The sequence below is a fragment of the Giraffa tippelskirchi genome, chromosome 6 (assembly GCF_054371585.1).
Source record: "Giraffa tippelskirchi isolate mGirTip1 chromosome 6, T2T-mGirTip1v1.2.pri, whole genome shotgun sequence".
Taxonomy (NCBI): Eukaryota; Metazoa; Chordata; class Mammalia; order Artiodactyla; family Giraffidae; genus Giraffa; species Giraffa tippelskirchi.
This window is the reverse complement of record NC_137280.1, coordinates 34,029,381-34,043,868: the sequence shown is the minus strand read 5'-3', so window position 1 is coordinate 34,043,868 and position 14,488 is coordinate 34,029,381. Positions and strand designations below refer to the sequence as shown.

The 14,488-nt window shown below is 38.8% G+C and overlaps 1 protein-coding gene and 1 long non-coding RNA gene across 14 annotated transcripts in view; one reads left to right on the top strand and one right to left on the bottom strand.

The window, feature by feature from the left end:
- Positions 1-11,112, bottom strand: part of FABP12 (fatty acid binding protein 12) — a 37,523-nt gene extending 26,411 nt beyond the window's left edge. For 5 of the 13 annotated variants that reach the window (XR_014055707.1, XM_081496719.1, XM_081496720.1 and 2 more), the window contains exons 1-4: positions 9,710-9,769; positions 7,864-7,950; positions 5,228-5,400; positions 1,709-1,810 (exon numbers count right to left, since the gene is read on the bottom strand). Coding sequence is in view for 11 of the 13 variants with exons in the window: in XM_081496719.1 (XP_081352845.1) it covers positions 1,709-1,810; positions 5,228-5,400; positions 7,864-7,936 (348 nt within the window). In the remaining 2 variants the exon portion in view is untranslated. Of the gene's footprint in view, positions 1-1,708; positions 1,811-5,227; positions 5,401-7,863; positions 7,951-8,219; positions 8,364-8,531; positions 9,770-10,339; positions 10,438-11,083 lie in introns of those variants that run through there. The other 8 variants (XM_081496718.1, XM_081496725.1, XR_014055708.1 and 5 more) reach the window with 6 other exon arrangements.
- On the top strand, positions 9,848-14,050 carry LOC145508948 (uncharacterized). Its single transcript, XR_014055709.1, has 2 exons — positions 9,848-10,202; positions 11,446-14,050. It is a non-coding gene; the product is annotated as an uncharacterized LOC145508948 (long non-coding RNA).
- The last annotated feature ends 438 nt before the right edge of the window (positions 14,051-14,488 follow it).

Genomic DNA, 14,488 nt, shown 5'->3' with positions numbered 1-14,488 from the left:
TTTTGCCATGTATACATATATAAGATTTGGCACTAATAAAACAAAATATTTCACCTGTGATAAAGTAATATTCTACTTAAAGTAAGAGTATATATATGTATATATACATACATATATAAATCACATATTACATATGATATATATGACACAATGTGTAAATATATGTGTATATACATATACAGGTATATATACAGAAAAAGTATATTTAAATGAACTTGAAATCTTTATCAAAACATTTTTAAATGCCTACATTGAAGCATTTTTGTAGATACTCTATATTTTTCAAATAATAATATACATCAATACAGTGTTTCATGATTTTCAGAGCACTGATATACACATGATGGTATTTAATTCTATCCAAAAAATTTTTCTCTACATTTTGAGGGCAAGAAAACTGAATCTTGGAGAAGACAAATGACTTTTCCAAGGTCACATAAGAACTGAACACAGAGATGGAAATCCATGTCTTCAGATTCTGAATCTAATATTTTTTCTAATGAACTATAAAACCTATCTGTTTAGTGATTAAGGTCTTTATAGAAAGCAATAAAATCAATTATACTTAGTCTTCCACTTCCTACTTTATAAGAGAATGTACTCCATTGTTGAAAAAAATATCCTTACATTAAGAAATGAGGATAGATTTTTTTTTATATTTCCTTAGAAAGAACTATTTTATACTGTGTCCAGAACTACCATTTTATTCATTTTAGTGGAGGTAGGGTTTGAGAAGAGGAGAATCAGGGACATGTTTCCCTCCATTCTGCACAAATGAGAAAGATGACTGGAGAAGCCACCCTGAGAGGAGCAGGATAGACTAAAAAAATGTAGATGTTGGAATTAAGCCAATCTGGATTTTAACCCCAACACCACCACATTTTCACAGCCAAATATCCTCAGATAAGTCAGTGTCTGATTCTCAATTTCCCCACTGGTTAAATGGATTAAATAATCTTATTTCGCAGGAGTATTGTGACGATTGGTTAAATAATACATGAAAACATGGGGACATGATAGCCATTAAGTGTTAGTTTTTACTTGTGTCAATTGAGCTAGACATCAAACAGACAGCACTTAAGCCTTGCCTCTCTAGTTTAAATTTCCTTTTCATGCTTTCGCTTGCTGTTGATCTGGAAAACTCGGAGAAATTCACCCTGGTCTGGAGCAAAGGGTCAGCAACAACTCTCAATCCCTGCTGAAATCTTTCTTGCACAAATACATGCTTGTTTTGGCTTCCACACCAATCCAAAAATTAGACAAGACAATTTTTTAAATTTTCTCTAGGTTTTTAGTTTCTCAATCCTTGCACATTTTCTAATCTTTATGATCATATATTTATTTGCCAATATCCCCCACTCCCATTCTTATAAAGCAAGAGGAAAAAGAAAAATTACATTCACTCCTATTGTTTTAGAACAAGCTGAGTGATTTTATATACAGTTATTGTGTGCATACTCAATCGCTTCAGTCATGTCCAACTCTTTGAGACCCTATGGACTGTAGTCCATCAGGGTCCTCTGTCCTTGGAATTCTCCAGGCAAGAATACTGGAGTGGGTTCCCATGCTCTCGTCCAGGCAATCTTCTCGACCCAGGGACCGAACCTGCATGTCCTGCATCTCTTGCATTGCAAGTGGATTCTTTACCCACATCTGGGAAGCCTATATATAGATGTTAGATGGAAAAAATGAGAAACAGCTCACTCACCACTACCATTTTCTCATCCACCAGCTTCCTCCTTATGGTGATCTCTTTGCCATCCCAATCCTGAACCTGAATCAAGGAGTCATCATCTAAGATTACCGTACTCTGAAAAACAGACAAGACCAAATCAGCTCAGACTGTGACATATGAACTCTAAAATTTTATCAGGAACCAAATTCTCTTCAGCTGTTGTGATATTCTCAGGTAGTTTTAGAATGGTGTTTACAATTCCATTTATTTTGAAACTTCATCAACAGTAAATTTGTTGGCTGATTCTTCCAGGGGGAAAGATTTTAAAAGAGTAAAAATTAAATATTACCTTGGGGAGTATGTAAAGTTTTTACAAAATATATTTTATTGTACAGGCCAAGTATTAACTTTTTGTGTAAAGAGTCACGAGTGAGTTTCAACTTTAAAAACATATGTGAAGCTAATTCAAACTCCCAATGTAAGATCCCATTTCCTCTTCTTACTCCAACAATATAAAAATAATTATAGTGTTGTGGAAATATAAAATGGTGTGGCATGTATTACAGTGAAAAATGATGGGATTTGGAGAGCTTCCTGTTGATGAACATATTATTTTTTTAATAAGTTTATTTATTTACTTATTATTTTTGGCTGTGCTGGGTCTTCACTGCTTTGCTCAGGCTTTTCTCTAGTTGCAACGGGCAGAGTTCACTCTCTAGTTGCGATGTGAGGGCTTCTCACTGTGGTGGCTTCTCTTGTTGTGGAACACAAGCTCTAGAGTGTGTGGGCTCAGTAGTTGTGGTTGCCAGGCTCTAGAGCATGGGTGCAATAATTGTGGAACACAGGCTTAGTTGCTCCTCAGCATGTGGGATCTTCTTGGACCAAGGACTGAACTCGTGTTTCCTACAATGGCAGGTGGATTCTTTACCACTGATCCACCAGGGAAGCCCTGATGAACATATTAATGTGCTGGGAAGGTTGTGTACCTGGAGGGGTATGGAAACTTCAAACCATTTCCCACATACCTTGTCTTATGCATTTCTTCCCTTTGGTTGTTCCTGAGCTGTATGCTTTATAATAAAATGGTAATAGAGAGTAAAGCAATAATAATAATAATAGTAAAATAAATAATAAATAGAAATGATAATCGTAACAACAACAGTAGCTAGCACTTTATTGTGTGTGAGGCATTCTTCAAGAGTATTAACTTATTAATTCATGTAATTCTCACAACAACCTTACGACATAAGTACTATAATTATTGGGCTTCCCAAGTGGCTCAGTGATAAAGAATCCACCTGCCAATGCAGGAGGCACAGGAGGTGAGGGTTCTATTCCTGAGTTCGGAAGATCCCCTAGAGAAGGAAATGACAACCCACTCCAGTATTCTTGATGAGAAAATCCCATGGACAGAGGAATCTAGAGGGCTATAGTCCATTAGGTCACAAAGAGTTGGGCATGACTGAGTACACACACACTCTATAATTATCCCCTTTTGCAAATGAAATGACTAAGTCAGCATGAGTCTGTGACTTGCTCATAGTCATATGGTTGATTGATTGGTAGCAAAGGTGGGATTTACACCCACACAATCCTGAGCCAGAGTTTGCAGCCTGCTCCTCAAAGTTTAGAGATAACTCTGTTTAAACTCTATTGCAGTTCAGTTCAGTTACTCACTTGTGTCTGACTCTTTGCGACCCCATGGATAGCCTGCAGCATGCCAGCCTTCCCTGTCCATCACTAACTCCCAGAGCTTGCTCAAACTCATGTTCATTGAGTCGGTGATGCCATCCAACCATCTCATCCTCTGTTGTCCCCTTCTCCTCCTGCCTTCAGTTTTTCCCAGCATCAGGGTCTTTTCCAATGAGTCAGTTCTTTGCATCAGGTGGCCAAACTATTAGTGCTTCGGCTTCAGTATCAGTCCTTCCAGTGAATATTCAGGACTGATTTCCTTTAGGATTGACTGATTTGATCTCCTTGCTGTCCAAGACACTCTCAAGAATCTTCTCCAAGACAATAGTTCAAAAGCATCCATTCTTCGACGCCCAGCTTTCTTTACGGTCCGACTATCACAGCCATACATGGCTACTGGAAAAGCTTACATCTCAGAGTTTATGCATCCACTGACCTGGATTTTCTACCAAAATTATTTAGTCTGTCCTGTGATAGAGATAACGATAGTTACCAAATTTCCTTTCTGCACTTCTATACTTTCCAGTCTTTTTGTTCTAGTAGTTTTTTTTTTTTTAATTTAGTATAGACATCTTTATTAAACATTTTTGGCCAAAATTCTTCTTCCATTTGATATTATACAGGAATGTGAAGTCTCATATTATTTAACAGCAATCTGATAATGTGGTATTCAGTTCCTTTTATTAGGACTTCACTCTTCATATTGTTTAACAATCTTCTATTGAGTGCTTTCATTCAAATGATAAATATTTATTGAGCAAATATTAATATTATGTAACATCACTAGGTTCTGTGAAACAGAACAGACAAGACATCCTTTCTTGGAAGAGCTTACATCCTAGTGTGGGGGAACAGACAATAAACATAAAATATAAATAAATTTTGTAATATAGGTAAACTGTATATTCAAGTTGGAGCCCATGAGTGGAAGTGTGTGTCAATTCCAGGGGTAGACAATAAAAAGCCTAGTGTCTCTTTCCCTATTTTGTTGACTGAGATCACAGACTTCAGATGGTCCAGCTACAGGTTAGTTGAATCTCCTTTAGCCTGGTCCCTGGAGAAATTAAGAGGGACAGATACTCTATGCCCCCATCTCCAGCCTCCTCCTCCCCAAAGAAACTTCTCCAACTCCACCACAACACTGAATATGTACTATGAGTTAGAACTCCAATTATGAAAGCACTGAGAGCTTGTGGATAATTTGTTACTGTGATAAAACCTCATCTATACCTGCTAATGGGCTTCTCATTTGGCACAGTGGTAAAGAATCTGCCTGCCAATGCAAAAGACACAAGAGACTTGGATTTGATGGATTTGCTCTATGGGTCGGGAAGATCCCCTGAAGAAGGAAATGGCAATCCAGTCCAGTATTCTTGCCTGGAGAATCCCATGAACAGAGGAGCCTGGTGGGCTACAGTCCACAGAGTTGCATAGAGTCAGACATAACTGAGCATGCACACACATACATGCCAACTAATATAAGTTTTTTATTCATTGTAAATCCATGTATGGAAAACTGTTACAAAATGGAAAGGCAGAACTTTTGTTTCTGAGGTCTAAAAATGATTCTGAAAGTGCTTTCTGTTCAATATTTGCATAAGAATTGTTAAAAATACCATTTTCAGTTCTGGTCCCAGATACCACAGCCTCTGTCAATGGAACCTGGAAGTTGGCATTTTTTACCAACATGCCCTGAGATTTGTATGTATATTAAAATTTGAGTTCCTCAGACCAAGGCTTACACCAAAAGTGTATATAACACACTTTAGATATGTTCACCATAATTGCTTACTTACCTGGGAAGATTTCAAAATTAACATTCGTAATTAAATTTATCTGAAAGAGTGTTGGAGGCCTCACCTTGGTTTTATGGCCACCTGGTGTGATTTCCTCAAATTCTTCTCCCAGTTTAAAGGAGATTTCATTATTTTTAAAGATGCTTTTGGTTTTTATAGTGATCAGATCTTCCTTTGTCATGATGGTCACGGTGGGCTTTGCCAGACAGCCAAGTTTCCTGCTGGCTCTTCCTATTCCTGGAAACCAGATAATAGAACAGTTTTATGGACTCTGAGGGAGAAGGTGAAGGTGGGATGTTCTGGGAGAATAGCACTGAAACATGTATATTATCATATGTGAAACAGAACACCATTCCAGGTTCAATGCATGAGACAAATGCTCAGGACTGGGGCAATGGGATGACCCAGAGGGATGGGATGGGGAGGGAGGTGGGTGGAGGGTTCAGGATGGGGAACACATGTAAACCCATGGCTGATTCATGTCAATGTATGGCAAAAACCACTACAATATTGTAAAGTAATTAGCCCCCAACTAAAATAAATAAATTTATTAAAAAAAAAAAAAGGACACAGGGATTAAATCTGCTGTTGTCTCCAAAGACTCTCTCTGTATACGCTAATTAGGAGGTTTTAGAGTTAAACAGACTTGACTCTGCATGAATTCAAACTTCTAAGCTAGTAGCACCACCATTATATGTTAAAATAGGGTATTTTTTACAGAAAAAAAAATCTATCTCCAGTTTTGATCTAACAGCTGTCATGTTTTCTGGTCCAGTAGCTATTAATCCTATTGTTTCATGGACCCTTTTGAAAAATTTGCTTAAAGATATGAACCATCTCCTTATTTTAAAAATGCACTCATTTACATAGAGACAAAACTCTTTGGCATGAATTCTTCCAGATCTTTATTTATTCTCTTATGTTTTTTTATGTTCACATGTATAGAGTTTGTTTTTATCAAGTATTTTTACAGTTGTGAAATATATATAACATAAAATGTATCATTTTAACCATTTTAAATGGCAGTACATTTAAGTGTGATTTAAGTACAATTAAGTGTCTGTAAGTACCTAAACAATGTTATGCAACCATCTATACATAGAATTTTTAAAAATACAAATGTTTTATTATAACAATTGTTATTCAACTTGATTTTCCCTTATATCTGTATGTTTTGAAGAGTTTGCATGTCAGTACATATAAGCATAAATTTTTGTCATAGCTACATAACATTTTATAGTATGTACATTCTGATATTTAGTTATTTATGCCCTATTGATGGCCATGTTGCTGTTTCCATTTTTTGTTATTACAAATAGTGCTGTTGTGAACATGACTGCACTCACAACTTTTTGTAGTACATGTCAGAGTATATTCTATAAAAACAGTATTACATATACTTCAATATGTAAGTTAAATTTCTAAGAGGAGGCACATTGGGGAGACACTGTAACATGTCCATGTTCATGGAATTCATATTGTGAAACATGATGACAAAATGTGATAGGCTGGAAAATGGTCCCCAGAGATATTCACATCCCAGACCCTGGAACCTATGAATGTTGCTTTATATGGTGAAGGGACTCTGCAGTTATGGCTAATTTAAGGATCTTGAAATAGGGAGAGTATCCTGGACTGTCCAGGTGGACCCCAAATGTAGTCACAGATGTCCACATGAAATGTCCAAGAAATTTTCCTTATAAGAAGAGGAAGAGGGATATTAGACTCCAGGAGAAAATGTGACTCTAGGAGCAAAGAATGACATGCCATGGCCACATGCTAAGGAATGCCAGCAGTCAACAGAAGCTGGAACACAAGATTGACCCTCAAAAAGCATAGAGAAAATGTTTGCAAAATGATCATTTTTCAAAATAATAATGAACAGACTTGTGGACACAGGTGGGGAAGGAGAGGGTGGGACAAATTGAGAGAATAGCATTGATGTATATACACTCTCTCAGTCGTATCTGACTCTTTGCGACTCGATGGACTGTAGCCTGCCAGGCTCCTCTGTCCATGGGATTTTCCAAGCAAAAATGGAGAGGGTTGTCATGCCCTTCTCCAGGGGATCTTTCTGATCCAAGGGTTAAATGCGTCTCTTGCATTTCGTGCATTGGCAATCAGGTTCTTTACCACTAGCACCACCTGGAAGCCCAATATATACACTACCATGTGTAAAATAGATAGCTAGTCAGAAATTGCTGTATAGCAAAGGAAGTTTACCTCAGTGCTCTGCGATGACCTAGAGGGGTAGATTAGGGGAGGTGGGAGGGAGGCTCAAGAGGGAGGGGATATGTGTGTCCATGTAACTGATTCACACTGTGGTACAGCAGAAACTAACACAAAGTTTATACTCCAATTAAAAATTATACTCCAATTTCATATTGGAGTATACATATACCAATCAAAAATTAATTAATTTTTAAATGTGATTTTTTTTGTTTTGAATAATTTATTGAAATCATTTATTATTTAGTATAAGGCACACATGTATTTATCTATGCAAATCCATGGTAAATTACATGAAAGCAGGGATTATGTCAATTTCAACTAGTTTTGCACAGAACTGTATCTAGGTGCTAAATCAATATTTATTGTTTATATGTGAAAAACTGAAGGAAGAGGTTCACACAGAGCAAGTTCTGTGCTGTCAAAGCTCCCACTTTTACTGGCTGTGATATGCAAGTAAATATGGCTCACCCAGTTCTTTCATATATTCTTCAAAATTTTCACAAGAAATGGATTTCCATGTTCCCTGGAACAGATCAACCATTCTGCCTAAGTTGACTTTAAAGAAAAATAGCATCATATAAATAAGTATGTTCCCTGAAATATGTTGGAACCTGTTTTCAATACAATTCTGGTTGATAGTGCAGAAGAGTCAGGAAAAAAATAATTAAATAAGGTACTCTAATCTTTGGCATTGTACCATCAAACCACCCAAAGCAGGAAAGCTCTCTCAAATGTAAGGAAGTCAAGATGAAAATGAAACATGGTACAGATTTTAGCAGGACTAGATGTAATTTTTCCATCTCTAATTTAGGATCAAAACTAACATTACAAATTCTTTCTGTTTCCTTCCATAAGAACCCCTAGACACAGCAATGAGTGAGGCAAGTGCAGACTGAGGCAGCTGTGTCTTATGTCATAGGATGCCTGAACTCCAGGTCTTTCTCTCTCTTTCTCTAGTCAAGGATGACCTAGAAAAAAAAGCCAATGTATTAGCTGTTTAGTGAGCTTGTAATATTTTCATTTTTGATCAGTTCAGTTCAGTTCAGTCCAGTCGTTCAGTCGTGTCTGATTCTATGCGACCCCATGGACTGCAGCACACCAGGCCTCCCTGTCAATCACTAACTCCCAGAGTTTACCCAAATTTGTCCACTGAGTCGGTGATGCCATCCAACCATCTCATCCTCTGTCGTTTTCTTCTCCTCCAGCCTTCAATCTTGCCGAGCATGAGGGTCTTTTCAAATGAATCAGCTCTTTGCATCAGGTGGCCAAGGTACTGGAGTTTCAGCTTCAGCATCAGTCCTTTCAATGAACACTCAGGACTGATCTCCTTTAGGATTGACTGGTTGAATCTCCTTGCAGGCCAAGGGACTCTCAAGAGTCTTCTCCAACACCACAGTTCAAAAGCATCAATTATTCTGCGCTCAGCTTTCTTTATAGTCCAACTCTCACATCCATACGTGACTACTGGAGAAACCATAGCCTTGACTAGATGGACCTTTGTTGGCAAAGTAATGTCTCTCCTTTTCAATATGCTGTCTGGGTTGGTCATAACTTTACTTTCAAAGAGTAAGCGTCTTTTAATTTCATGGTTGCAGTCACCATCTGCAATGATTTTGGAGCCCCCCAAAATAAAGTCTGCCACTGTTTCCACTGTTTCCCCATCTATTGATACTAAAAACCAGAGAGACTCCATAGATGGCATTTGAACCAAAAAGTTCAGTTTAGTCAGGGCTAGAACAATCATTTTAAGTCATGTACATATTGAGCAAGAGAATGGGGCAGAAAGAAAAGGAACTATGCAACTATGATGAAGTCTTTCTGATGAATATTCTGGTTGATTTAGGGTTGACTAGTGTGATCTTGTTTCTATGCAAGGGACTCTCAAGAGTCTTCTCCAGCCCCACAATTTGAAAGTGTCAGTTCTTCAGCATTCAGTCTTCTTTACAATCCAACTCTCATCCGTGACTACTAGAATAACCATAGTTTTGACTACATGGATTTTGTCAACAAAGTAGTGCCTCTGCTTTTTAATACACTATCTATGTTTGTCATAGCTTTTCATCCAAGGAGCAAGCATCTTTTAATTTCATGGCTTCAGTCACTGTCCTACCACCCTGAATGTAATTGAACAACTGCTCATTCAACCTGCATCCACACACTGAGCTGACCTCTCCATAACTCATGTCCAGGCTTCTACTCCTTCAACTGACCACAGGAGACCCACCCACAGTCCTAGGAATGATCTGAGGGGGTGCGTGCTGATATTCAAGCAGTGGGGACATTGTCTGGGCTACCTCACATCTCCTGGTCTTACCCAGCCTTGATCCCAGATGCACAACTTTGATTTTACTTGGGACTGCTGCTGGGCCTGCCTGAGTTTATGACTCTGTGGGTCTGACAGAATCCAGCTCATAATGGACAGTTCCAGACACATGGTTACTTAGTATCCTCTAATCAAGAATTCCGTCTATACTCAGTCCCTGTAACACAACAAGAACTCTTTGCAAAAAGCATGAAAGTTCCCATTGCAGATGGCATGGCCTTGTTCCCCAGTGTCAGAGGCCTGTGCTGTGTAGCTCCCACCCTGCTTTACCTATGTGTTATGCTGGGTCTTTTCCCAACACTAACACCTCCAACAGCATAGGGTTTGCCAGGTCATCTGACTGAAGGAGCAGAGCTGCTTGTATTGCAGCCCTAACTTCCTGCTTCAGGCCTCACTCAGAGCAGAGAGATTCACTTGTCACCCAGTATAGGGGCTGGAACACATTTCTGGATGTGGAGTCGGTTTCCTTCTTTCAGATAGAAAGGTAAGATGCAGCAATTTGTCTTAGAGATGTCTTCGCCCTCCCTTGACCCACCTGAATCACTAAACACTTTATAGCCCTAGAAGTTCCCTAATCGTCACCCACTTTAACACTCATGCTTTGCCATGCCTGTGTCTTACCAATGCCTCCAGCATGTGAGCCACTTCTTGCTCACCCTCCTGATCAATGCGATGTTGTGTAGGATGTCCAGACAGCCCAGATCTTATCTAAATATATACTACAACAGAGAATAGAAGGTAATGAAGCCTCAAACAGGCCAGTACATGTATATAGTCATCCGTTTCATGTAAATGCAAGCAGTTTCTGATCTTTCCAGATTGGGAGAGAAAAAAGTGCAAATCATGTGCATACTGTGTACGTGAGGCCATATTCATCTGCTCCTGCAGAAATAACACACAGCACAGCGTCCACAATCAGGGCTATTATTTGAGCTTGCTGTGGCCTACAGTCACTCTCTGATTCATTTGGTTTCTATAGGGGCCAGACTGGTGAATTAAATGGAGCTATGGTATGAACCTCTGTCCCCTGCATCCTTAATATTGTTTAGAGTAGCATTAATTTCTACCATTCCTCATCATCACCACTTCCAAATGCAGTATTGTTATATTCACCATCTTCACCAGGATTGACTAGGGGCTGGGATAGAGAGGAGAATGGAGTGTAGTAGTACAGTTTCAAAAGATTCCATATCGCCTTCTCACTACGATAGCTCATTTGGTTGGAATGGGAAGAATTCAAGATGGAGGTTACTCCAATGGCCACCTATATCAGTCTCAATTATATAGTCAAGGACAGGGGAGGTAATCACTGGTTGAGTCCCCAGACTTACTGGATACACTGAGAGCCAGAATGTTGATTATTACCTGGCTCTAGTACACCTCCTCTCTAACATGCTGCTTTGGAACTTTGTGAACCAATGATAATTCAGATCCACTACCCTTAAAATATTTGGATATCCCTCTTTTCCCAGAATGTATTTTCTCAGCTCAATTACAGTATATCTTTTTTGAGGAAAATGGGGGAAGTAAACACACTATATTTTCCCCATGGCATTTTAAGATTCTTCCTCTTGTGGACTCGGTAACCTCTTCAGCCACTGTTTACTGGGTTTGAAAACTGCCTGAAGTTTGAGATCTGGGCAAAGGATCATGAATTTCTATTGGCATGATTACCCTCAGCCTGTTGCTCATCCCTTCTTGTCTTTTGATTGTCCTTTTCATTATAGGGGACTGGACTGCAAAAGTAGGAAGTCAAGAAAGACCTGGAGTAACAGGAAAATTTGGCCTTGGAGTACAGAATGAAGCAGGGCAAAGGCTAATAGAGTTTTGCCAAGAGAATGCACTGGTTATAGCAAACACTCTCTTCCAACAACACAAAAGAAGACTCTACACATGGACATCACCAGATGGTCAATACCGAAATTAGATTGATAATGTTCTTTGCAGCCAAAGATGGAGAAGCTCTATACAGTCAGAAAAAACAAGACCAGGAGCTGACTGTGGCTCAGATCATGAACTCCTTAATGCCAAATTCAGACTTAAATTTAAGAAAGTAGGGAAAACCAATAGACCATTCAGGTATGACCTAAATCAAATCCTTTATGATTATACAGTGGAAGTGACAAATAGATTCAAGGGATTAGCTCTGATAGACAGAGTGCCTAAATAACTATGGACAGAGGTTCATGACATTGTACAGGAGGCAGTGATCAAGACCATCCCCAAGAAAAAGAAATGCAGAAAAGCAAAACGGTAGTCTAAGGAGGCCTTACAAATAGCTGAGAAAAGAAGAGAAGCTAAAAGCAAAGGAGAAAAGGAAAGATATACCCATTTGAATCCAGAGTTCCAAAGAATAGCAAGGAGAGATAAGAAAGCCTTCCTCAGCGATCAATGCAAAGAAATAGAGGAAAACAATAGAATGGGAAAGACTAGAGATCTCTTCAAGAAAATTAGAGATACCAAGGAAACATATCTTGCAAATATGGGCGCAATGAAGGACAGAAATGGTACAGACCTAACAGAAGCAGAAGATATTAAGAAGAGGAGGAAAGAATACACATAATTGTACAAAAAAGATCTTCATGACCCAGATGACCACAATGGTGTGGTCACTCACCTAGAGCCAGACATCCTGGAATGTTAAGTCAAGTGGGCCTTAGGAAGCATCACTACAAACAAAGGTAGTGGAGATGATGGAATTCCAGCTGAGCTATTTCAAATCCTAATAGATGATGCTGTGAAAGTGCTGCACTCAAGATGCCAGCAAATTTGGAAAATTCAGCAGTGGCCACAGGACTGGAAAGGGTCAGTTTTCATTCCAATCCCAAAGAAAGGCAATGCCAAAGAATGTTCAAACAACTGCACAATGCACTCATCTTACACACTGGCAAAGTAATGCTCAAAATTCTCCAAGCCAGGCTTCAGCAGTATGTGAAACATGAACTTCCAGATGTTCAAACTGGTTTTAGAAAAGGCAGAGGAACCAGAGATCAAATTGCCAACATCAGTTGGATCATCGAAAAAGCAAGAGAGTTCCAGAAAAACATCTACTTATGCTTTATTGATTATGCCAAAGCCCTTGACTGTGTTTATCACAACAAACTGTGGAAAATTCTTCAAGAGGTGAGAACACCAGACCATCGTATGTACCTCCTGAGACATCTGTATGCAGATCAAGAAGGAACAGTTAGTACCAGACGTGGAACAACAGACCGGTTCCAAATTGGGAAAGGAATATGTCAAGGCTGTATATTGTATACTTTTATGCAGAGTACATCTTGCAAAAGGCCAGGCTGGATGTAGCACAAGCTGGAATCAACATTGCCGGGAGAAATATCAATAACCTCAGATATGCAGATGACACCACCCTTATGGCAGAAAGCGAAGGAGAACTAAAGAGCCTCTTGATGAAAGTGAAAGAGGAGAGTGAAAAGGTTGGCTTAAAACTCAACTTTCAAAAATGAAGATCATGGCGTCTGATCCTATCACTTCATGGCAAATAGATAGTGAAACAATGGAAAGAGTGAAAGACTATTTTGGGGGGCTCCAAAATCACTGCAGATGGTAATTTCAGCCATGAAATTAAAAGCGTTTACTCCTTGGAAGGAAAGTTATGACCAATCTAGATAACATATTAAAAAGCAGAGACATTACTTGCCAACAAAAGTCCGTCTAGTCAAGGCTATGGTTTTTCCAGTAGTCATGTACAGATGCGAGGGTTGGACTATAAAGAAAGCTGAGCACTGAAGCACTGATGCTTTTGAACTGTGGTGTTGGAGAAGACTCTTGAGAGTCCCTTGGGCTCCAAGGAGATTCAACCAGTCAATCCTAAAGGAAATCAGTAGTGAATATTCATTGGAAGGACTTATGCTGAAGTTGAAAATCCAATATTTTGGCCATCTGATGTGAAGACTCACTCCTTAAAAAGACCCTGATGCTGGGAAAGATTGAAGGCAGGAGGATAAGGGAATGATAAAGGATGAGATGATTGAATGGCATCATCGATTCAATGGACATGAGTTTGAGCAAGCTCAGGGAGTTGGTGATGGACAGGGAAGCCTGGTGTGCTGCAGTCCATGGGGTCGCAAAGAGTCAGTCGCAATTGAGCTACTGAACTGAACTGACTGGAGCTTTCATTGCTTGGGATACAAGAATATTGGATAATATTTTGCCTTCCACAGCTTTTTCATCAAGAAAACACATTTTTATAACTATGCCACAGATAAGGCCAATAGAAAACTTAATATAAAAATTCAAGCTCTGGCATTTTACAAAAGTCATGTGAGACAGAGGTGGTTATCAGTAAATACAAATAAAATATTTTAAAAATTGCTTTGAATGGTATGAGACAGAAGGATGCAAGTATTTAAAATTCTTTGATTAGGAAAAAAGAACAGTATAAAAAACTCTCCTGCTGTCTGCCTCCCCAAGTCTAACCTGAAGTAACTAAGGTTTTGTTAAATTTGAAAGCTTTCTGCAGAAATAATCCTGAATATCCCACCCTTTTGTGACCTTAGTGATGTTGAGCCTTCAGATTTTTCATGCATTTCTAATATTCTTAGGTTAAAACTGTATAAGAAGAAAAATATCTTTAATAATTTTCAAAGAAGAATGTATTGACAATAGGGAAAGTCTGTGACAAAAGTTTAGGTTTTGTGGCAAACAGAAAGTAGTGATCTAAAGAGTTGTATGGTTCTCTTTCCATATTAGTTGGGCTTTATCAGGGTGTTAATGGAACTCGGGAACACAGCCCTCTTTGGTCACCCCTCC